Raw genomic sequence first — 25,003 nt, 5'->3', positions numbered from 1 at the left:
TTTACAGACGCGGGCTTCACCTGAATTTTCCTGGACTGTGGACTTCCACTTTGACCGAGTTCACAGCCTGTTCTGGTCTGTGTGTTCCACACCACACCTGCAGGGGGTGAACGTGAGAGTCGGTCAGTCCATCCATCTCCTTCTGAATGAACCAATTCATTCACTCTCCCGCCACCAGTTGTCACTATGTCATCCTTTTATAACTCCATTACACCAGCGTAATGTGTGATCTGTCCATGGTTTCATTCATAAATCAACCTCCAACCGACCTTGCGTGTGCAAACCAAAGCCTCATCATCCACATACATCGAAAACACTCCTGTATCAGTGAGAAACCAACCTGTTATAATTCTCCCGTCCCTACTGAGAAAGCAGTATTTTGCCACTCATAAAATTATCCATTATTCATTTTGGATTTATTCCTCCATTCATCCAGGATCGATTCATACATATTTCATCCTCTATTCAGTAATAAATCCCTCCTTTCGCCATATATTTACGAGTCAGTCCATCCAGCCTTCATTCCATCCATCATTGCCTCCATATTTAATTCATTATACTACAGCCAACTGTCATTACACCGTTCATCAGCGCGTCTGTGCCTATCCTATTTATTTATTCACAACTGCATTCATTGGCATCCGTCTCCTACCTGAGCGAAATTGAGGAAAAACAGCTGGTCATGTGAAAGGTCAATTCCAGGCAGAGGCGGCTCCTCTCCGTTCTTTCGGACGTAGTTCTGGTAGGCCTGGAAGTTCATTCAAGATATGGGAGAACGGTGGTTTAAAACATGCTTGAAAAAAATGCATCATGTTGCTGCTTCATGTTTATTCATGGTTGAAGCACAACGTTATGATATGACACAATCTTTCATGTGATTTGCCCGCGCTTGGTTCCTTCAGTGAATCTCACCATCTCAGGCTAGTTCTGGTAAGATCGACCGTATTACGACTTGAACAACCTCAGCAGGATGTATTTCTTCCCTATTCCTTCCCCCATATCTTCTACTACAGGTGAAGAAGCGGAAGGTTTTCCCGATCGCTTCAGTCTGCAGGAGCAGCTGCTGCAGCAAGAAATGGCTCAGCTGATAAAAGCACCAGGTACAGGCCAGTCTTTTGATCGCTCATAACCCTGGAGATCATGGGTGAGCGCAGGGCAGAACACTAACGATAAACACAGATGAGCGGTTTATCTTATCTCAACAGTACAGTCATGACCCTGTGCTCAGATTACTTCCTCCCATACTACATGAGACAAACAAGACAGTCACTCCTATGTGTCCACTTTCAAGAGGACTGAGGAGGTGTTGACGCTGAAGTCATCCTTCTGTTTGCACGTTGACGCGATTGCTCCAATGGAGTTCAATATTTCCCCTCCCCTGTGATGTTCCAAAAGGAGGGGCTGGGTTAGGACACGACGATCCGGAGCGCTCACTAATATTTTAGCTCAGAATATATTTTACTCAGTGTATATAGCGCCACATGTGGCCATGTGCTTCATTCACAGTGCCTCCCAGTGAGCAGCAGGATTAAGGATTAAGATACTACATACACCAAGTGACCCAAGTGATCATACAGAGAGAGCGCCACCCCATGGCTTAACACTAACCACCCTCTCCTTTATATGAGGCGCTACTCACAGCATCAGAATGTGTCACAAAAGGCAAAATTTAATCAAAATCTGGGACGCAAATACACTTAAATATAGTCACGTTTTGATGCGCTCAGAACAGGGGGCGTGGAGTGATGCCAGACCTCGAAACATACTTTTTTGCCATACTAGAATAAAGTGTAATTGCACATCCACCCATCTTTTTTTTTTTTAATTTTGTTTCAGGCAAATTGATGCACCTTAAGTCTTTTCTGTTACAGACAAAAACAATGTTAATGTTATTCTTCTAAAGTTATTCTTTATTGTAAGTTGATCTATGTTACTGTTGTTGGGGAAAGAGTAAAATTTCAGTGTATATTTGCGTATATTTTACATATGAAATTGTACCGTCCATTTCAGATGATCTCTGATCACATCCTTCCATGTGTTCTTTACGTTGGTATTGCTGTTCAGGCACCAATATATCCACCGGGGATCAGTCCACAGTAAACGACAAACTCCCAAACAAGACTTTGGAGGAAGTGTTGCTGGTGTACTTCTTGCACTAAATACGAAAACGGAGGCAGCATTGTCGGAGGTGCTGCTCGGTGAGGCCATTAAATATATCCGACTGGAGAATTTCCTCCATTGTGATGTTTACGTCGTGTGTCATGAGAGATATTTATCAGGTAGTAACAGTTTGGTCTATATCCGTAAACCTTGAGGAAAAAAATACTGACAAAATTAACAGAGAACTCCGTCCATATTCAGATCTGTACTTGATATTGAGAATTAATGGGCCTTTAGAGTCCAGGGGAAAACTACAAATTTCAGAGGATGGTACATTTTGTTTAGTGTCATAGTTCTTCCTACGATGATGCAGTGTGAAATAGATTTTTTTTTTTAGTTTTCCCTCGCCTGGTGGAGTTAGACATCCTTGCAATGTCACTTCAACCTGCACATAAAAGCAATGACACTGAAAATAGAACCAGTGAAGGGAGTGCTAAGATCGCAGATGAAGCTAAAGGACCACAGTGAATCATTGCAGCAACACATTGTGAGGATTCACTGTAGCATTGTAAAGATGTTACTGTAGCTTAACCGTGGGTTATATATATATAAATAAATGTATATATTTATATATTAAGTGCCTTAAAAGTAGTTTGTGACTCTTGCTGTCTGCAACTTCAAGTCAGGCACCATGCCCAGATTTGTTACAGTCACGTTGCAGTTGCAAGTGTGGCCCTCAGTAAACTCAACACATTCCTGAAAATCTCACCCTCAAGCACACATGCCTCCGGCTTTCCATATATTTACATTACTCTGTGGATTCTTGTTAAGCAAAGCACACACCAACTATTATGCTGTAAATGTGTAACGCAATAAAGTTTATTGCAGCTCAAGTAGTTTCTTATATATATAAAGGCCAGCAACTCTGAATATTAAGTGCTGAATAATTCCTTCTCTCACTTATTGGCAAACAAGCAAGAGAAAGAGACATTAAATAAACCTCTGTTTCTCTCAGATTGTTTGACACGGCTTTATTAATAACCGCGGGGGCGTCATTACCTGATAGGCCTGCCGTATACCGCCATTGTCAGCGATGTTTTCCCCGAGGGTGTTGTTGCCATTTAACTAGAAACAGACATAAAGAGAGAAAGTTTCATTTTCATTCTGCGCTTCCGCACATCACATCCAGGACTCAAGAACACTGCAAATAAAGGAGTCATTGTTCACAGAAATGGCACGCGGAGGGATTTTTTTTTCGGTCAATTGAAATATTAAAGACACCTGCAGCGGGGACGTGATAACACTGTGGAAAAAGATAACAACCAGAGGAATGTATTTTACAGTGGAAGCCATGGGAAAGAGAGCGCTACGGACAAATGTGGGATTAGGTTTGACAATGATGTCAAAGTATTGATATGAAAAGAGGGAACATACGTGGAGTCCATTAGCCAGGTCCCAAGAGAAGTTGCTGTACTGATCCACGATGCACTTTGACAGCTCCAAGAACCTTTGAGTGGATCCTGGTGTCCACCAATCATTAAGGTCACCGTCCTTATCATAGTTGCGCCCTACAGATGGACATGGTTATATTCATGGTTGTAGTAAGAAAAAAAAGAAACCCCATTTCAAAAGGCTGCTGCTTGAAAATTATTAGACATAAAATCATACTGTAAATCTGAGAAATTTTCAGTTCAATTCAATTCAAATTCAAACGTCACCAGGCGCCAGCCATAGTGAATTACGTATTTGTTACAGATGTTTAACTGATCCACTGGAGATATTCTTCCTCATCTCTGAAGCAACATTGTGCAGCCTTCGCTATTTGCGGTGTTTATCGTGTCTGCCACTATTTCCCCATTTTTTTTCCACATTCCCGCCACACTGCGAAGCATTGACTCCAGTATGCACTGCCTGCAGACACTCGGCAAAAGAAGTAGCGTCACTCTCAGTAAAACTGTACGAATGAAAACCTCCATCAAAGGATGACTATTTGTCTTTAGAAAGAGCTGCAGCGCCAGCGATGCAAATTTTCTTCTTTGCTCTCTGTGTGTTGCACAGGCGAGATCCGGAATGATTCTGCTGTTTGAATCAGCTCATTTGAATTTGACGATAGATTTTGTCCTGATACGTAGGCGCCTATTTGATTTATGTTACGAGTGCATCGAAAGGCGGACTCCTCCGTGGCTGACAGCTAGGCAGCGCTAACAGAGCGAGTCCTCGAAAACTCATTGTTGGGGTGAAATCTGCACTACTGAAGCACTTGGGAGTACATTGCATTTGAGTCAAGATCTTATGTGACTGAGGCTTTTAAACTTGTGTTTTTGATATGCTGCTCTGTCGTGCGTGTTTCCAACTTGTGTTGGCGGAGTTGGGAGGCCAGCCATTTTCCTCTTTTGGCTGGCCTTGAGCTCAGCTCACCTTCTGTTCGCTCAGAAATGAATATGATGTGGTGTCATTCATTGCTGCACATAGCAAGATAAAAAATAAATAATAAAGAAGAAACATGATATTCAATATTGTCACAAAAGTAAATTGCGATATATGCGTTAAGGTTTTTTTTTTCACCTTCAAAAGAGCAATAGACATCAAAGAAGCTAAATGTAGCCCTAAAATTAATGTCGTGCAATAGTCAAAAGTCAAAGTCAACTTTATTGTCATGAATACTAAATGCACGACATCCAGTTAAAATGAAATTGCAATCCTCCCAGCACACAGTTAAGAGTATTTATAAAAAAGTAAAGTAAAATAAATAAAGTCAAATAAAATAAGATTCACATTCAAGTATAGTATAAGGGGAAAATGCCTGGAAATGAGCGACTGAGAGGAGGTCGGTGTTCTCTTCACGTTACTGTATAATTCTCATGTACTTGTGTTTTCAGAAGGTATTCATAAATGAGGCACCTGCATGTGGGTCCACGAAATTGATCCACGGTTGTAAAGCTACACCAGGGTGTTGCATGTCATCCAGCTGGATAGTTAAACTATAATTGCTAGTGCAGTCGTCATGTGGAGAAAATATTGTAAAGGGATTATTGTTAAATTAAAGCAACATCCTCACTGTACCATTATGGAGACTGTACTTTTATAGTCCTGGCAGGAAGGCTTTAGCGTTGACTTAATTCCGCAGTATCTGTGCTTCCAGTAAAAATAATGGTGGTTAAAAATGCTCTCTGACAGCATGTGCAAGTGGATTTTTCCAAACGCTTGTTTTATGAGGTGTTACCAGTAATAAGACAGGAAATATTTCTATCCAGTGAAACATAAAATCCGGCAGAAGTGCTCCTGGAGAGAACAAAAGAGAGCAGCTGTGGAGAAAATCCTACCGTTGTCATCAAAGCCGTGTGTTATCTCGTGACCGATCACCATGCCGATGCCGCCGTAGTTGAGGGACTTCGACTGGGCTTTGCTGAAAAAGGGAGGCTGGAGGATACCTGCGGGGAATACTGACAAAAAAAGACTGCGGTCACGTCGACATACAGAGCGAGGCGGCTGTACAGATGACGAAATATTCCCTAAATAAAACCATGCTTATGTAACGCCTTCTCTTGTTTGACGAAACAATGCATTGAAGACATCAGTCAGAAAAAAAAAAAAGGTCAATGAAGGAGATGATTCAAGCCATGAGCTGCTGAGGGGGATCACTTGCCCAGCCGAGTTAAAATATTTATCAGGAGTCACCGCTGCTGCTGTACAAATCACTGCGACCTGACAGTTCCCACTTATTTGCAATATTGTTTCAAACATTTCATCACCGATCAGTTGCTTCTGATAGTACCATTATAGCGTTTTGTCTAGATAATGCTTCGATTATTGTACAAGCTAGAAGCTTTGCAACTGTTGCAAGAAAAGGTGTCTCATTGAGGCACAAACCTCTGGAGAGCCTGGCTTCGGGCTGGCAGTCAGGCCAAACACAAAGCGAAGAAAAGCACAGGGTGAGTGAGGTAGAAGTAAAGAAAATACCAAAAACGAGTCCTAACGTTTGTGTCTTTGGGGCCACCTAAATATGTTATGGTTTAATACATAAATCATAGGGTCCAGATAGGTACTGCTGAGGGCCGCATGTGGCCCACACGCTGCACAACACATCGGTCTGTTTGTCTGATACAGTCGATTTAATCACATACCTATTTGGTTTTTGCTGGATGAGTAAAACGCGTTGACAACTGCGGCCCCTGTCACCCACCTGTAGGGAAGAAAAGGGGCACAATAAGGACCATGTTGTGTGTTGGAATTCCTGACTTAAAATTGCTCTAATGTTATTATTAACTCGACTAAAATTAACATTCCTGCCGAGCCACAAGAAAAGCAGCTCTGTATCAGGAGTGGGAGTTTGTGTGGGAGAACGTGAGTTCACATGCTAAATGTCAGGGTTCCTCCGCAATTACTCTTAGAAGGTACCATTTTTTTTTTTTTTAAATGAACGATTGAAACTGGATCGCTTTAAAGACTATATACGTCTCTAATTAAGGATGAAAAATCTTACTCTTCTTTGTTGACTTTGACTCGGAGTTTGCGCAGGCGTTTTTTCTGCGCGTACTCCAGGTTCTGTAGGATGTTTTCAAAGTACTCCTCTGCACTGTAGTTCAGCTAACACCAACACACAGCCGGAGAACAGGGAGGAGGATTAGAGTCGATGAGAGCGCTATCAGCACCCAGTCATATTTCCTCAGAGCTCACAAAGGAATAGATGCCTTTTCATTTCCCACAGAGCTGGTATGTGGCTACCGAGAAACTTATTAATCTGTTCATGAACTCACATCTTTGTACTCATTGTTCAGGTATTTGTCGTCCATGATGTCGTTGGAATAACCAATCCTCTCACGGATAGCTCTGGCCTAAAAAAGAAAATTGGACATTGCACAAATATCACGTTTCCCATTCTGCACGTCAGAGTAAAATGTAATAAGGAAAGAAAAAAAAATCGAGATGCCTTTTCCTCGGCAGCTCTCCTGGTTTCGGCATCCATCCAAGTCAGGTCGTGGAGGTTGCTAATGAAAACTTCCCGGATGTCTTTTATCATCTTTTCCATCTGATGCGGACAGGAAGAAGCAACCGTGCATTTGGTGAGTTTGGATAACACACAGAGAAGCACAAACATCACCATAATCTTCCTCAAACACACACTGTTAGTGAGATTAGACCTGGAAAAAAAAGGCAATTATACTGCAACCTTTGGGAATTCATTACAGCTATTATAGCAGAGTAATGACATATTCCAGGATTTAATATAATTCATTTCAACCTCCCCCAGTCGACCATCTTCTCCCGCTCATCCAAGGTTGCAGCAGTCTAAATCAAAGGACGCCCCCTCTCCCCGGAAACCTCCTCCAGTCTTCTGGGGGAATACAGAGGCATTCCCTGGACAGCTGGTGATATATCTCTCCAGCGTGTCTGGGGTCTGACCAGGGCACCTCATTAGTGAGGCGTACGGGAGACATGTCTGAGCCACCTTAGACCCTTTAGCACTACAGTTTTGTGTCTGTGGTGATGTTTAAAAACAGCTATGCGTGACAGACTTTGTCCAGCAGCTGTTAAACTTTACTGCGAGTTTCGAGAGTTTAAATGGACGATCAATAGCGACTATCGACACATGACCTTGGTGTTTTCTGTTGACACTGAAGGAAGCCTTTCCACATAGAGTATCATAATGATGCATGCTCCGCTGTGGCTTCAAAATATGCTGGCAGAAACCCTGCTTCACTATATACACCAAGTGACACGTAGTATTGCGAGTATAGGAGCACAATCCCATGGCATCACCTGACCCCAAGCACCATCTTTCTTTTACCGCGACCCATGGCATCAGGATATACACGTGCTGAAGACTAATCCCTAATGCAAGCAAACTGCGAGGATGAATTTAAACAGTTTTTTGTGTTCGCAATAACTGATATTCACTCCTGGCCTTCTATTATTCTACTTTCTGCTGGTTGGTATGTGAAATATCCAGGTGGTTTTTAGCTGGTGTTGCCTTTCGGACCCTAAATGGGCTGTTGGCCAATGCGCTAGGCTATGTCTATGTTTATATGGATTCACTAAATCCATATGCATTCACTAAAAATGGTAGCCGCCCACCGTGTGGGAGCACCGCCAGATTTTATTGGACATTCCTTGAGTTCAACTGCGCCGTTTTGGAGACCGCATCACTGTTTGCATGTACAGATTAATTTGGCCCAACATTAGTTTAGTCTAGTCTAATCTAGTCTGCTCTAATATAATCTATGATGCAGTGTTATAACTCTCTAGATGTTACTGATAGTTGAAATTGCAGTATCTTCCAGAAAGTTTTGAATAAAATTCTCCAGTCTTACTTCCAAATTAAATCAACAGCTGTGCAACCTAATTTTGTAACAAAAAAAAAGAGAAGCTCTGGTTTCCTACTTTCATGTTGAATTTTCTGGAGAAGATAAACCTTCAACTTTAAAGCATTAACTGTATTCTCTCACAGAGCATCAGTTCTACTTTGAGAAGCTCACAGCTGGCTGAGCATTGTCACCTCAGGTGAGATAAGGAATGTCGCTTGATCCTTATACTGACAGCTTTGACTTGAAACAAACAGAATCGGAGCCTGCGTGTGTATATGGAAGAGAATTCTAAGATTCTAAGAACTGAACTGTCCGCTGTGTGTGAGCTAAATCTGGAGCCACCAACGTATATTTTTGATGTAAATGATGTAGCAACAGCAGCAGAAATGTAGGCAACAATTCATGCAGCTCTTCTTCAACAGGTTTTTTCAAAGTGAATTCTTTTCAGCTACTAAGTGATAAAAATAGCACATTTTACAATAATATTACCATAAATACATAGTTAAGTGCTTAAGGGAGGTGAATTTAAATATAGAGTGCCTGAAAACCTAAATTTGTATTCATCACTCAGATTTTAATAATCCAAGGTGTGTTTGAACCCAACAAGACGCACCAAGAAGACCAGCCACTAAGGTGCCCAGGCACTTTTCTTTACACCAAAACTCTACAACTATCTGAGGTACTGTTCCACTTATATCCTCAGTCAGTGGCTTTTTCCAAAATTGGTATCAACCATATTCGGCCTGGCGCCAGAAAGTCCTGTGGGAAAAGTGGGGTTGAACCACATGACAGCGGAAAGTTTCCTAAAAAGATCACGAGTATTGTGTCTTGATAGTAGCTTGTCTGAATAAAAATCTAAATTTGAGTTTAATCCTCTTTTAAAAATTGAATAAAATAAATCATTCCACTGCCATCATTTCTATGGAGGACAATGGGCCACTGAATATACTGAAGCACTTAGCTAGCTATCTTACGACGAAACGACATACCTAGTAGTAACTGTGGCAGAAACGTTCAATGCCTAGTGTACACAAATGTAAGGCCTTTGAATGTTATTAAAAAGACAGCTAGAAGTGTAAGATAATATCGATACACTGAAATATCACAATACTTTATAGCGCCATACTGTATAGATATTTTTGCTGAAATATCACAATACTTGAGACTTGAGACTATTTGAAGTCGGCTGTATCAATATGTAACACATAGATACCTGGATATGCTGCCACACTTCATACGTGTTTAGTACTAATCTCTTCATGTACGGTGAGTTATTTTGTGATTATGGGAACAATTCATTCCTCTATTGGACTGTGACATTTATCGGAAAGTCCACCTGGACTGACGTCATTATAATACCTGTTTTCATGCACGTCATACAGTACTGCATTGTTTCATTTGATTTTTTTTACCTTAAACTGATGGATCTAAGACAATATATTGTTGAAGCTGTGTCGCAATGTATTGCAATGTATCATATCACCACTCCTGTATTGGAATATGTAACGTATCGCGAGATACCTGCTGATACACAGAGCTACTTCCAGCTATATTGCTAAATTTTTTAGTGATGTTGATGAAATAAAAAGACAAAGTTCCTCCTCAGAAACCCCAAACTTAACTTCCTTAACTGTTATATTAACTGTGTTGGAGTTAGACTGCCTGAAGGAAACTCACTCAAGCACGATGAGGACACGGACTCTTTAGACAGGCTGTTTAGGCTGCACAAACAAACCTCTACAACCATCCCGCTTCCATATATCTACTGATTTAGGAGAGGTTTCTTGTCATGTGGTTGGATTTACGAGCTAGTAATTTCAGCTGAGTATAAAGAGTTTGTATTTGATATGGCAGCCGATCGCTCAGCTTTTCTGTGGCATCTGTTTAGATCAGCCACCCATCTGCTCCGTCTCTGCACTTAGAAATCGTGAGATCAATTTTTTGATAAATGAAAACTTCCTTAAAGTATCAGGGTTTTGCAGTGAAAGTTCGTATGAGTCAAGTCCTCCCATCTCCTCTCTTTCTTTAGTGGTATAAAATGTTTCTTGAAGCCTAGCAGACATATTCCCTGATGAGGAACGCTTTTCGCTCCTCCGGGTATCACACAGTGCTCCATCCATCACTAGTTACTGTTATCACAAGAATGAGGCCACAAAGAGACAGGCAGTCTGACTGTGTGAAGACAAACTGGCCAGCAAAACAACGAGAATTCTGAGATGAAATAAAATATAGAATATATAGTGTTGGAAAGTGAAATTGGGAGGGCGGTATTTGCCAACCGCGTTGGCAGTAAAGGTCAAACTTTGAGATCGATCGTGCTCTCAGACCAGGCTGACAGAGAAATGCCAACATCTCATCTCGGACCACATGCTGCGGTCAACCACAAACCTGCAGAGACCATGTAGATGGGGGTCTTCAGAGTCTGTGAGTGCATATCTCTGGCTGGATCAATGTTATTTAGTGAGTCTGATAGAATTATTATCACAGCATGTTTTTCTAATTTGACTGTTCTTGGCAGGAACAGTTTTTATGCCATATATCTAGAGAACCTGCAACATTTTAAAACATTTTGGATTGCCGTGTTATTTATATATCATTTTTGTAGCGCACATTTTTTCTTAAATTACTTGAGAAAGTCATTGGGGCCAGATCTCACTGGTTACAAGCATTTATGTCCCGTTATTATCCCATAATCCACTGCAACAGCGATGTTATATTTACAGAAAACAAATAAATAAAAGATGTGATGAGTATCTTAACACTTCAAAAATTATTTTTGTGATTTGTTAGCTGTCAGAATTTTGACATTTTAAGAAGTGCAAAATATCAATTCACAAAGTTAAATGAACAGCTTCTAACTTGGCCTCGAACAAAATAAAGTCTAACCAAATATTAATGTTTGATCTTCGGCAACTGAAATTGAGAAGCATTTTTGATGTTTATTTCTTTTATCACTAGTAGTTATTTCAGTCATGTAAACCTGTTTGAGAATTTGAGGTCTGCCGAGTTACAGCTCATTTAAATGTCGGAAACACATCGATGCTCGGAGCAACATTAAATTCTCGTCATGATGACACATCAGTGGTCATAATTCTATGGCTGATTGATTGCATGAAGTAATACGTATCTAATATATAAATAAACAAGCTGCCGTAGTTACTGAGCAGCAGTCAAAGGTCTCTTACTGACACAAGCATGTGAGTCTCGTGCGTGGCAGCAAATTCGTTCCAGTGATTCGCGTTCAGCCATGTCAGCAAAATCAGGGCGAGGGCCGCTGAAAGGCGGAGTGCGTGCTTAGGGGGCTGTTCTGTCTCTCAACACTCAAACAACATTACAGCCGAGCGCATGTTTCACTAATATGACAGATTTATGCGGCAGTCAAGTTTGAGCTGCGTTGAACCGCAACGGAACATGACGACTGTTCTGCGAGCGATAAACATGTTGTAAAACACTTCACTTTCAGTCAACTGTGTTTGGCTATGAGAGGTTTGTGAGCAGCTTTTGAGACGTTCGGGTAATTGGATATGAGATGGAGATTGGAAGCTTTTACCTTTTATCTTACATTTGAATCCATAAATATATCAAGTTCTTGTGGGCTGTATAGACTTACCTGGTGGGCAGGTTTTGTCCTGTTGTCCAACTCAAGGCCGGGGGCCCACCAGGTAAGTCTAGATAGCCCACAAGAACTTTACATGTGTTTGTGGTAGGGATGCTCCGATCGGTCTGTCACCGATCATGATCGGTCGATTTCAGCGTGATCGGTGAATGGCGATCACTACTGCCACTGACGGAGAGTTTTCTGGGCTCGTGAAAGTGAAACCACTGGTTCCTCAGCAGCAGGCTGTAACGCTTAGCTACACCCGCTGGTCAGAGCGTGACATTCGGAATGATTAGACATAATTTCACCAAGCTAGATGACCAGTCGTTCTCAGGTTGTTTACGCAGACGGAAATGGAAACGTCTGAATCCGCCCCTGTTTTGGAGTCAGGTGCAGCGTTCTTTAGCCACCTGAATCTAAAACTTTTGAAAACATCCGGAGTGGAAACTTTCATAAATGAATAAATAATAATAATAATAATAAAAGTGCTCTCTGTCTCAGAGTCCCGCTATAGTATGTAAATATTTCACGGACACAGCACAGTCTCTAGAGATTCACCTGAGATTCACATTAAATTTAATGTTTTTCAGTTCAGTCCTTTTGACAGAATAATTGTTGCATTCAGCAAGGTTTTTCTATTTCTTTGCCACCTTGAAGAGATATATAAAAACGTGTCTGAATTAAAATCATTTAATGGTTCATGTTTTCACATCACGTACACAGAAGGTCTCAACCTTTTGATTACAAATTCATTGTCAATCCATGTGATCAGATCGGTAATCGGCGGCAAAAATCCTGATCGGAGCCTCCTTAATCTATGGATTAAAATGAATGAAATGGTCATTTCAATGCAGATGGATATTTGAAAGTTTTTGCTGAGGACGTGAAAGGTTTACCTACAGGTGGGAGTCAAGGTTTTATCATTCATGAGTAATGATTAATTCGCATTTTAATATTTGATACCAGAATGATCATGAACCTGTGCACATTCCCTTCAACATGAGGGCGGAAGTGCTTGATGGTAAAACATGTTTGTGCTTCTATCCTGACGTTTTAAATTTTCCTAAAAAACCTGCTCTTATCTCCTTCGTCGTGGATGTTTCGGTTATGACATCACATTGTACCCAGAGAAAACTCCACCCACAAAGGTCCAGAGCTGAGTCTTACTGGTTTAAAAGGTCATGTCGAAATGATAGTTGTCTTTCACATTTCTATTCAGCAAGTTGCAAATATATATGCAAATATATAGGGAAATATGGGGTATTTTTTTCTAAATGATCGCAGGCCTTTTCCTTAGAGATAGGCTGAGATATTGGTCATCGAGAAGGGCCAGTCCATTGAGAGAAGTAAACTGAGTTGGCTCAGACACCAAGCCAGGATTGCTCCCTGGTGTGGGGAAGAGCTGCAGGAAGGTTCAGGGAATAAAGAGGTCCGGGCATTTTGGCTTAGCTTGCTGCTGCACAAAGACAACCCGATGAATTCACTGACCAGCTCTTTGCTCTTCTCTGAGAAAGCCTCCTGCACATACAGCCGCCCCACCGCGTCGTCCATGTTGCTGTTGACGTACCGAGCGCACTGTCGCCACACGGCGGCATCCGACGTGGTGCCATACAGAGCCTATGGGGACAGTTAGGAGGCACAGATCAATTACAGTTGGAGGAGGAAAATAACACCCAGCAACATAGTTTAAGAGGCTAAAGGCACATTTATATTTCATCCTCAGCTCCCTCTCATTCCACAAGGAGTTTGGATATTATGCAGGTGGGAAATAATTACATTGGAAGGAAGTTGGGGATGCGTTGAAGAGGTAAGGGAAATTAATATGGTAAATATGATGGTTAATTGTTGCTGACGTGGACATTTGACTCGCATTCAAAGATGAACTGAAATGACTTTTTTAAATAAATATATACTTAAATATCCATAATGTAGCTGGTACCACAGATGTTGATGGCAACTTCTTTTTGTGTTGCTTTTGTTTTACAGTGTAAAATATAATGCACATTGTTATAGGTGAAGATAAATGTCTGAGACTATTCATAGCTGTTTAAACAGTTGGCTGAGAGACAGCGATGAGTGTTGCAGCTCAGGTCTTTCTAAGGAGAAGCACTAATTGACTCTTGGCACTGCCACAGACGGTGCAGCAGCTGCCACACGTTCATGGCTATTAATGACTTGAACTTTGTGAAGGCATCGTCTTGTTTTCACGAGTCTCCCTGTCGTCCCTGATTGAGACGGATTCCCCCCATCCCATTCTCCCTCAGCACTTCCAAACGCCTGCATAAATACCAGGCCCACTCCCCCTCCAGACTTAATGGCATCCATCAACTCTCCCTGCCTTCTGCATCTTCTTTTTAAATCCCTGTGACCTGCTTTCGCTGTTTTGTTCTGTCTGACTCTCAAACATACATTTAAAGCTTCCACTTCAAAATCCCCTTTTTCCAATTTGAATTGCCAGCTTTTGTTATTGACTTTGGGTGGCCTCTGTGTGTGTGTGTGTGTGTCAAGAAACTCAGCTTCTTCCCCTCCAATTTAATCTGACAGCATTTTTTAAAGCCAGTGGTTCCAGCCCAGCAATTCAAAACAGTGCGTATATGTTGACCTTAAGCGCGTACCTTTCGGAAAGCTATGTTAGTGTCTCTGTAGGCTTTGCTCAGGCCCACCACAATGTTCATGACAAAGCGCCACACCATGTAGTTCTGCAAATCCCTGCGGGAGGACAACACAACGCAGGCTAAATCACAGACTACACACATATGAGCGGACTAACACAATGCTTTGCTGAAACCTGGCATCACCTCTTATTGTATCGAGCTAAGATCAGGTTGAGTCTTCTGTAATAGTTGGGCGAGTAGTTGATGACCTTCTCTGTGTCTGTAACGCTGATGTTCACTTTGTCCATTATCCTTGTGGTGAAGTAGCTCCAGTTGAACACCTTTTGTGAGAAAAAAAAAATTATCAAAAGGCTGAAAAGTTGGAGAGAGACAGAAAAATGATCAATTTCTCGCACGTCAATCTATTGGCTACGTTCTTTCTATACAGTATAGATCTATGCTGATGCGTTGATTCGCTGTGCAGTGCTGCGATTGGTCCACTTCCCACACACAGCGAAGAAGCCGGTCAAATGCTTAACTCCACGCTGTTTTTAAACCTGTGCCTCTAACTTGACCGCACACCGTCACGATAGAATGATGGAGTGTTCCCAGTCGGACCCGCGAAGCCAAAGACTGTCTGCACCACAGAGCTAACGGCTAACGTGACGTCCCCCTTCAAAACTTTATTGACACAAGTAGACCGTCAAAGTTGGCTATGTGGTTTAAAAGTTGGCTAAAAACTAAATAATGTGCTCCAAAATGTGAAGAGATAAAGAGAATGATAAATATTTGTCCAGAATTTCCCTAAACTAGAATAAAATCACGCAAAGGAGAATGTGATAAAATCATAGCATTATTTCAAATAAATAAATAAATCCTGATGCATTTTTGTCAGATTGCCCAGCCCTTTCTGGAGACATTTTTAAACAAATACATTTTCAGCAATTTGTTCCAGCAAATGACATGCCAAAATTGCAGAGTGTCAGTAGCAGCAATTTTTCACAAATTAAAAGGGATTTTCTACGGGACTTTCGACTAACCACAATTGCGCTTTGGCTGAGTTTCCTTTGGGGGTGAGCCTCAGGATTTTTACCATGAACCAAGTGAGCAGTGGCTTTAAAAAGGTTGAAAAACGCTGCTCTACTGAGCCGCAACAGTTGACACTTTTTTTTTCAATATGTATTAAAACCATATTCTTGATTAGTCGTGTTTGGTTTCAGAAAATGTTAAAAACCTGTCAGCTGAGCCTGTCTTTTGGATCGAGCCTGACACATCTCTTACCTGTGAGTCGACCTCCAGGGTGAAGTTGGCATTCATATCACCGAGCTCCATTTTGTTGTAGAGCAGCACCGGGTTATTGCGGTCCTCCGGAGTATCTGTGGCCTGTAAGACAGTTCCGAATTTTTTTTTTCTGATTCAACTGCAGGCAACCTCCACGTATTTGCAGCACATTGTAGAAATGTCAGAGATACCCAGATGGGTTTGCCATCGACTAACCTCTTGAACGATATAATAGCATCATGAAAATCTTGTTTGCACACTTGAGCAGCAACAAAACTAATGCGCAACAGTGTCTTCATGTCAGATGTCCGGTATGGTGCTGAGACTTAAGCGGATTTGTACTCTCAGATACAGTACTATATATATATATATATATATATATATAAAAAAGTATATATATATATATATATATATATATATATATATATATATATATATATATATATATATATATATATATATATATATATACTTTTTTTTTTCCCTCAGAATGCGTGGACAGAATGCAATGTCCACATGACAATTGTTTATGCGTTTGGCCTCAGGAGCGAGTATGTTTTGCCTTTCGCTAGTAGCAGATGGGATATGCTCTAAATCCCCAGAAAACAAACATTTTCCATCATAATGCTCCTTTGTTTAACTCATCTTTTTGTTACCATATCCACCAAAGTTGGAGAATATTCTAGCATTTCGAAGCAGAGAACAGGGGCTTTGTGCTCATATTGGAGAAAAAAAAAGACTGGCTGTGGGAGGAATTTTATGGAAATGAAACAAGACAGCTGATATCAAGTTTTTGTCTTGGTGAAAGGAATCATTTTGTGATTCAATATCACTCAGATTGGATGTTGTTGTGGGTCACACCTCTGAATATTTGCTCCGTTAAAGTTGTCAGATTAGAACGTATCTAAGGCTGAAAGAAAAGTGGACTTGAGGTGAAAGAGAAGTTGGCAAAGTGATGGAAGAAGTGTCGCTGCCAGACCTGTGGATATCTGACCGCTTTTGTTTTACGCTAAACTCCAGACGGGAGACACAAACACAGAGAAGAGGCAGGTTGGGGCAACAAACAGCGGGAGGTTTGTCAGACTGTCAGATCTGGTTTACAAACAAAATCCTCCTGCTGGTTGGAAGGGAATTAAATTTTGGCTGGAGAACACATAAACATTCCCCGGGACACCGGCAAGTTCGTAGCAACTCAAGTGGACTTACATTGGCAATGTCCCTCTCCAGGTCCATCACTCTTGTCACCTCCTCCCTGATATGGGTCTCGTTGATGGGCAGCTTTCGGTCACTCCGGATCATTTTAGCCAGGTCAACCATGAACTGCCCGTAGGATCGACATGCCTGCCGAATATACATGCAAAACTATCGTCTTACAGGATAACAGGCTGGTGAAAAATCTGCTGTCCAGATGCAGATGGATAAACAATCTGAAAAACTGTTTCTCCTGCAGCATAGTTACAGAGAAACACTGACAAAGTGTTCGCGCAGTTGTAAAAAGAAACTATTGTACAAATCACAGACAGGTTTCTCATCATCAGCTGTATGCCTTTGAGCAACTGCAAAAAAAGAAAAATCAAACACAGATGTTAAACAATGAAAATGTCAAGTGTTCAGTGACATGTCCCTGGGGGGCAATGCATCTACAGGGAGGGACACGAACACACTCTTGGTGCCTGCCATGCTTTGCCTACATATTCTAACGTGTGCGAGTGTGTGCTCACTTCTTCATAAGGTCCCGTGCAGGCGTAGTAATCTCGGGACAGAAGGCCCAGGCTGGTCTGCTGATCAAACTGAGGACAAAAAAAGAAATCACACTTAGGTGCATTACATTTTGGATGTACAGACAAAACCATTCATTGAAGCTAAACGGGAGTGTGTGTCGAGGCACGGTGGCCCAAAAAGGTCACTGAAGCACATTTCACTTGGCCCAGAAAAAGCATCCCTGTGGTGTTCGCTCTCCAAGAAAGAGCGAGCCAAACTAAGAAAAACACGTCTTTTGCAAATATTCTTGTTCAGACAGTGAACGCACCACCGCTCAGCGAAGTGCTGTTTCAAGTATGCAGCCTGGCAGGGTTGTCTTGCACGTACTCTTCTTACCTCCAAAAACAATGGCTCGAAACTCCGGTGTGTCGCATTTCAGGGATGAATTGGTCACAATCCAAGACAGGAAGAGATTGTACAAACATTCTTAAGCTGCCTTTCAGATGATTTATGTGCTTCAGGGTACATTGTTGGCAAATGTAAAGATAATATGGACAAAAGACGGTTATTATTCTTTGTCTTTCCGATCATTATTATTATTATAAAATTCAGCTTTATTACTTTTGGGATTTGTTTTTCAATGCGCTGGAGACTATTAGGCTGAAAACCAATAAAACCGTGAAATAAAAACAAGGTAAAAGTGGCAATGCGGAGCTGATGGATTAATACAAACACAGTGCCAGTGAGCATCATGCACCGCAACTATCATGCAAATGACAGGGTTGGATTCAATTAAAAGAAACATTAAGCTCTTACATCTCTGTCTTTAATAAGCTTTAAAACTGAAAATGTGACGTGACCTTGGCAAATGTTTCAAACCTCTGATGAATTCATTATTAAAAAAAAAGACTGTTCTGACAGTCAAAAATATAAATATGCCGTTATAGAAAATAATGTTTTTGTTGCAAACTGCTATTTTTTTTATGTAGTAGCGCAGATTTTAATGAAAAGCACGATGAAGTGTTCTCAACGAAAAAACAAGCCAGGTGGCCATTGCTCTTGAGTGAGACCCGAAAATGAGAGGGGCGTTTACACTCGCACACCTACATGAATGATGTGTGACTTTGAATCCCTGTCATCAACTCCAACAAAGAAGTTGACCAGAAGTTGAGTTCCGTATTTCTCATTCAGCTTGGCGATAACGTTCTCCAGCCTCCATGTTTCACCTGGAGAAAACAGCATTGATTTAACAATATCGCTTTGAATGAATAACTGGGAAAAGTACCGTGGGAATCATTGCTAACCGTAATTGGTCTCCCAGTCGTCCACAGCAATGGGCCACTCAAACATGTCGGGCAGCATCTCCAGCAATGGGGAACCTCCTCTCTGCTCGATCAAACCTCGAATGAGGACATGAAGGAAGATGCTTAAAAGAGAGACTGGTGACATCTGTGTGCGGGAGGGGAGGGTCTGAACCCATGCATACAGCAGAATGCAGCGTGAACAAGAAGCGGTGGCAGGGGATGAAACTACTTCTGTGTGTATTTGTTCTGCATTTTAAGCACCTGTATCGCCTGGTGGAGCTGTTCCGGAGCTGCAGTGATTTCCATTGCTTTGATGAGACACAGAGGAAGGCAACCAATAATTGTTTTGGTCCATTACGAGTCGCGCAAGGGTTTTGAGTCAGCCAGTGATCAGTTGTGGAACCATGCTGTGATGCAGCATGATAGAACACTCTGGTAGAAGGCCTCCTTCAGTGTCCCACCACTAGCTCTTTCTTTTCTCAAGTCACGCAGTTTTGCAGTTTTGCTGGGCTCTGTGTGAGCTCATCGGAGATGTGCTCCCATGATCTCGACTTTTCTCCATCTGTATGTTCTGAATTTGCTTTCCTGGAGCTTTTTTATTTCAATAGAGGCCCACTAAAGGATTTGTTTAGCATCTTGAGCAAAGCATATTCACTTACAAAATGCTATTTTAGTACGTAAGCAGTGGCTCTACTAAGAGTCTCATATGTCAGAGCTCTACCTCTAAGAGAGACCATACTGCCGCACAGCACGTCTCTTTGTTCTGTGTGTCCCCTAGTAGCTGGGTGGTGCTAACAGTTGGAGCATTGGGAAACTATCCAGCAGAGTAGAGAGCTGCAGTAGAAGAGAACGAAGACTCTTATCTCACCGCTGTTTATGGAATACAAAAAACTGTCTCAGATGTTGTTGTTGTTAGAGCGCCATTTGACTCTTGACGTTATTGAAATGTTGCATTGAATTATTAAAATATGTGAATCTGTTTTTATATCTGTTTGCATCAAGACAAGCATTTGTCTTGTGACTCAGCTGGGAGGTCCCCAGACAGCAAACTTTATTTGTCATCCGCAGGTTTACGCAGCAGCATCTGAGCAGAAGGACTATTCACGGAACATTTTTGTCATGAATTCAATTACTATGTTTACTTTTTGTGGAAGGCAGAAACAGGGCTTTTTTATTTTATTTTTTATTTTTTTCTCAACATTTTCATTTGGGACACAACTTTGATTCCCAAAATGGAAGTTAAAGGGCGAGGATCCAGTGTTAAATGACAGGGAAAGTTATCAGAATGACGCCTCCTGCGTCTGCTGGCTGTCCACTGAGGTTGTGAAAAAATATTGACGAAAAACAGTAGTATCAAACCTTGAACATAGTACACCAATAGAATACTAATTTGTCGTGGAATCGATGCTGAGCTCATGATGAATTCTGACATGTGTCTGTAAATATCCTGTACATCATTTACTTTGCTGAATCTGCCTGGTGGCTACATTAATCTATCTATCTATCTATCTACCTCTCTGTCTGTCTGTCTGTCTGTCTGTCTCTCTATCTGTCTGTCTGTCTGTCTGTCTGTCTGTCTGTCTGTCTGTCTGTCTGTCTATCTGTCTGTCTGTCTGTCTGTCTGTCTGTCTATCTATCTATCTATCTGTCTGTTTGTCTGTCTGTCTGCCTATCCATCCATCCACTTGTCCTGAAAAAGTATCCATCCATCCATCCATCCATCCATCCATCCATCCATCAATCCACTTGTCCTGAAAAAGTTATCATGATGTTCGTTTCATGGACTATCATCATCGTGACTTTTCATTGGAAGAAAAGATCATGAATGTTGGACACAAAAAACACTTTAATAAGTAGTGAAATTTAAAAAACCCAGAGGACTCACTCTCGTTTATGCAGGACTTGTAGAGGGTCTTGGCCTTAGTGAGAGCAGCGGCTTCCTCGTCCACTTGTTTTTCAAGAACTCCTGCAGTAAAGCAGATGATAAAATGTGAAGGTGAACAACAGAGATAAAACCAGCTGGATGAAGGAGAGAAGCGTGGCATTTCAGACGGAGGGACGGGGGGAGCGGGAGCCGTATGTAAACAACCTCAGGTACAGCGCTGAGTTTCTCATCTTCGTGCGGCGGAAATCGAGTCCAGCTGTACAGATGGTCATAATCACGTTAATTACAACCTGTCGACCCCTGTGTTACTGAGCACGATCAGAGCGCAGATCTGAGGAGAGGCAAACCTGCCATCCCACTGCCACAAACTTAAAGATCAATACCAGTGGCACAGGATAATGCCATGCCATGTTTTTTTTTGTTTTTTTAAACAAGCTTGTCCCGTCTTATAAGTAATGTAAACTAGGAATTCAAACGCATTATAACTAAATCATCAGTTCCTCGGTTGCATTATCAACATTTCACGAAAGATATGTTGAAATATGTTCATTTGTTTTTGAGTTACTTCACGAACAGATCATCTCTGTGGCAGTAATACAGCAGCCTCCAGCAGGACGACGATGCAGGGTTTAATTTAACTGAGGAGACTGTAAACAGGAATTAAGAACATGTTAAAATGCATTTTCCTTTGTTTGAAATTGTTCTTAGTGGGTTAAATTTATGAACGAAAGACAAAATAAGTGCTTCACCTCTCATAAATCAAGCCTTTTTGTATTATTTATTTATTAATTTTATTAAATTCTAATTCTTGTTTTCTTTTATAATCCATTCAATTGTTTATTTTAGTGAGAAATGAAAACATTATTCCTATTTAAAAAGTATATATACAACTATATACCATTATACATAAAAGGTTTCTATTGCAGTGGCATGTTTCCATTTAGTGTCTCAGTGTTGATTCCTTGTTTGATCAACATGTAATGCAGAAATGAAAGAAGAGCTCAGGGGTTCATATTCTATCTTACACAAGCTTGATAGATTCATAGCTGACTCACACCGGTGTGAAATCCGCCGTTAGCCCTTGTACATGTTTCCGGATTAGGAGGAGTGAAACCTGAGTGGAACAGAATGTCAAGAAATTCTGACATCTAAAGGCCAAGAGATTAACCAAACCAACAATAGCTGTTGTGTGAAAAGAGCGTGAATGGAGCCATTGTACGAACAGCGTAATAGCATTAAAACATATTTCATTTTTCTGGTAAACCCCAGCCATCATTAACCCCATTTCACACTTTCTGAAGTTGCAACTAAGCAGCCTAAAAGTGCTCAGACACATTTGTTTCGATAACTTCCCTCTCACGCTCCTTATTTATGTTATGACATTTTAACTGAGCCAAATATCAAGAAGAAACTGAGATATAACTATCAAAAAACATTCTATAAATTCATCAATTACAAATGACCTTTACTTCCCTCTGAAAAGTATCTCATCCGACTGCTAAGCTGTTTTATATTACTCATAATTCAACAGCAAATAATACAAATAGAAAATAGAGTTTTCTTCTTCCCTTGGAAAAACGGTAGAAGTCTTTTGAAAAGACGGGATGACTTATAGACATCTTGCATGGGTGGATGCTGTTGGCAGCAGGTGAGTCCGAGCATTGTTATCCCATCTTACTGAACATCTTAGATCATCTTCTTGACCACTCATGAAGATGTGTGCCAGAACAAAAAGGCCTGCTGTGTTGATTCTACTTAAGAATGACAACATCTGACATGGTGCCTCTGGGCATGGCGTTCATGCTCCCCTCACAAGCAGGCGGGTTTCACCTCAGTGCAATTCTTATTCATTCTGATCAGCTGGCTCCTCCACAGCCGGAGGTGAGGGGTTCAGCGACGAGAATACGCACTGAAAAACACACGTTCCAGACTCAAATTACTGTTTCTCCCCCACATTAATATTTCTTCTTGATTTCTTCCTGCTGACCAGAAATCAGATTGCTCCCGTGGAAAAAAAAAAGATTATGATTATCACCCCGTGTTGACCTAGAAAAACAAGTGAATCTACCAAGTCCCGCTTGAATCCCAGCCTGACTCAATATTTGGGTACATGTCATAATTTGGAAAATATGGCCCTTTGCTTTTAAGTTATCTGGGAAGATAGACAAATTATTTCAGCGACACTGGATGCTCGTGACAATTTCACTCTGAAATGACTATTATAATTCATCGCTCATGTAAAAATAGCTGAGCGACTCTCATGGCTTCATTTCGTGCTGCCGACTGCAGTGCAGAGCTCAGAGAGTCTCCAAACATCCCGCCAGTCAGAGATGCTGCTTACTTCCCTCGCTATTTGCCTCTTTTTATCTCATCACGCTTCCTATTTTCTACCGCTGCTATTGTCTTAATATAATTTACTCACAGCGATTGCTGGTCTAAATATAACAAAGCATCTCTTCCAGTCAAACTGTTTAAAAGTGTGCTCACATACTTGAGTTTTCCAAACTAAATTCACACAGAAACATGAGTTGACATCATGTTTCACCTTCTATGTGGAGTCCGATGGTGCTTTCATCCAATCCCCTTCCCTCCGTATCATTTGTCATTGTAACTGTTGACAGATCCGCTTGCTAACTTACGCTAGGATCACGTTTTCAGTCTTTTGGCACTTGTCGAGTTTGGTGAAAAATGTCAGCCTTTCTGAGTGTGTTTGGCTCCAGTCTGGCACTGCCACAGGCCGTGGTGACCTCAATGTTGTGATACACTTTACCACTATCAGCTAGCGGGCGCCACATATCTTTCCCCTGCTACTGGCTCATTACCCCCAGACAAAGCATCCTAACATTTATTCAACTCATGTTAATCACAAACACGTTTTGTTGATTCTTTTTTGGGACCAGCCCAGAGGATACATATTTCTGTGGTACTGTGAGTTTAGGCAGACTCAGCGCTGATTTAATGTAGTCTCTACTACATACTACTGAAGTTGCTTGCCATTTTTTTCCGCAGAAAGAATTCTGAATGCACGGATCAGGGGAACCTGGAAGGAGGGTCCTGACATGGACCCAACTACACTTTAGTTTTAGTCTTATTTGAGCCACTGGAAATCTTTTAGTCTTTTTTTTTACACCTCTTTTTAGCTTTAATACATTTACATTTTTACATTACATAGTGTGATCTGTGATAGTTACCAAGTATGGAGAGGTTTTGAAAAGAAAAAATGATAAAGAAAGTGATGCCACCTCCAAAACTGTTCATGAAAGCAACTGTCGAAGCAGTTTTAAAAATGAATTCAAACATTTAATGGTGATACATTCATTCACTCTCTATTTATATCTTATTTGGAGAAAGTAAAATATATTTTATTCATGACGTACAATTGTATCAATTTTCTCAACAGTTTGCATCAAGTGTTTTTTTTTCTTTGATGAATAGAACTTGCACCTGGTTCTGCTGCCGGTTGGACTTTTCGATGACAGATAAATCTTTGCAATGATCACATGGGTTTGTGTCATTTCACAAGGTTTGTTTGCGTGAATGGTTATTGAACACAAATGAAATCAAGAGTAATTAATAAGTTCTGTTCCTTGATTCCGGTCCCATTTGTTCTGGGCCCCAAGATCAAAAAGGTTAAAGTCTTGACTTTTATGACTTTTCTTGACTTTTCTTTCATGTGTGATGGAAAAAGGTTTATTGGCAAATTTCCTATGTAATAGTCAACACAGTTAACCCTTTGTGTGCCAATTTGCAAAGGGAAGCATAGCGGCATTTAAACAATCCAATCTTGCAAATGTGAGGCCTGATGCAGTTACTACTTTTCACAAGCAGATGGCGAACACCTGTAACTTAAATTTGAGTAACATATTTGGACATGTTTTTTCAAAGTTTTGAGCAAATGGAGAATGAAAACCGACCACCTGTCGAGAAGACAAGGGAGGCTGTAGTTTCGTCATTGGAGCATATCAGTGAATTGGACTGACTCGGACTCAGTGAATTGGACTGACTCGGAGGAATATTCCCTGATCAGAGAAAGAGACAGCTCCAAAAAAAAATCTTTAAAAAAAAACAAGTATATGTACTAACAACACCAATACCGCACACTTGTCTAGCTACTTTTAGCTACTTCTGGACGGGCCAATAGCTACTTCAGATGCTGGGGAGTTGGCAACACTGGTACACATGGACATAGTGGACGCGCGGTCAAACGTTGGATGGAGGCTGAAGGGCTTCAGCTG

General features: G+C 41.1%; 1 protein-coding gene across 2 annotated transcripts in view; it reads right to left on the bottom strand.

Moving 5' to 3' along the window:
- Positions 1 to 25,003, bottom strand: part of LOC128764026 (neprilysin-like) — a 50,160-nt gene that overhangs the window by 2,298 nt on the left and 22,859 nt on the right. For both annotated transcript variants that reach the window (XM_053873390.1, XM_053873391.1), the window contains exons 5-22: positions 20,769 to 20,849; positions 18,884 to 18,979; positions 18,687 to 18,805; positions 17,600 to 17,668; positions 17,085 to 17,219; positions 15,879 to 15,980; positions 14,802 to 14,938; positions 14,619 to 14,712; positions 13,492 to 13,620; positions 7,031 to 7,129; positions 6,858 to 6,935; positions 6,584 to 6,687; positions 6,225 to 6,283; positions 5,424 to 5,543; positions 3,535 to 3,668; positions 3,160 to 3,225; positions 653 to 748; positions 21 to 97 (exon numbers count right to left, since the gene is read on the bottom strand). In XM_053873390.1, coding sequence (XP_053729365.1) covers positions 21 to 97; positions 653 to 748; positions 3,160 to 3,225; positions 3,535 to 3,668; positions 5,424 to 5,543; positions 6,225 to 6,283; positions 6,584 to 6,687; positions 6,858 to 6,935; positions 7,031 to 7,129; positions 13,492 to 13,620; positions 14,619 to 14,712; positions 14,802 to 14,938; positions 15,879 to 15,980; positions 17,085 to 17,219; positions 17,600 to 17,668; positions 18,687 to 18,805; positions 18,884 to 18,979; positions 20,769 to 20,849 — 1,795 coding nt within the window. The remainder of the gene's footprint in view (positions 1 to 20; positions 98 to 652; positions 749 to 3,159; positions 3,226 to 3,534; positions 3,669 to 5,423; positions 5,544 to 6,224; positions 6,284 to 6,583; positions 6,688 to 6,857; positions 6,936 to 7,030; positions 7,130 to 13,491; positions 13,621 to 14,618; positions 14,713 to 14,801; positions 14,939 to 15,878; positions 15,981 to 17,084; positions 17,220 to 17,599; positions 17,669 to 18,686; positions 18,806 to 18,883; positions 18,980 to 20,768; positions 20,850 to 25,003) is intronic.

The sequence above is a fragment of the Synchiropus splendidus genome, chromosome 8 (assembly GCF_027744825.2).
Source record: "Synchiropus splendidus isolate RoL2022-P1 chromosome 8, RoL_Sspl_1.0, whole genome shotgun sequence".
In the NCBI taxonomy this organism is placed as follows: domain Eukaryota; kingdom Metazoa; phylum Chordata; class Actinopteri; order Syngnathiformes; family Callionymidae; genus Synchiropus; species Synchiropus splendidus.
The sequence above is the reverse complement of the archived record's forward strand: the minus strand, read 5'-3'. Positions and strand labels throughout refer to the sequence as shown.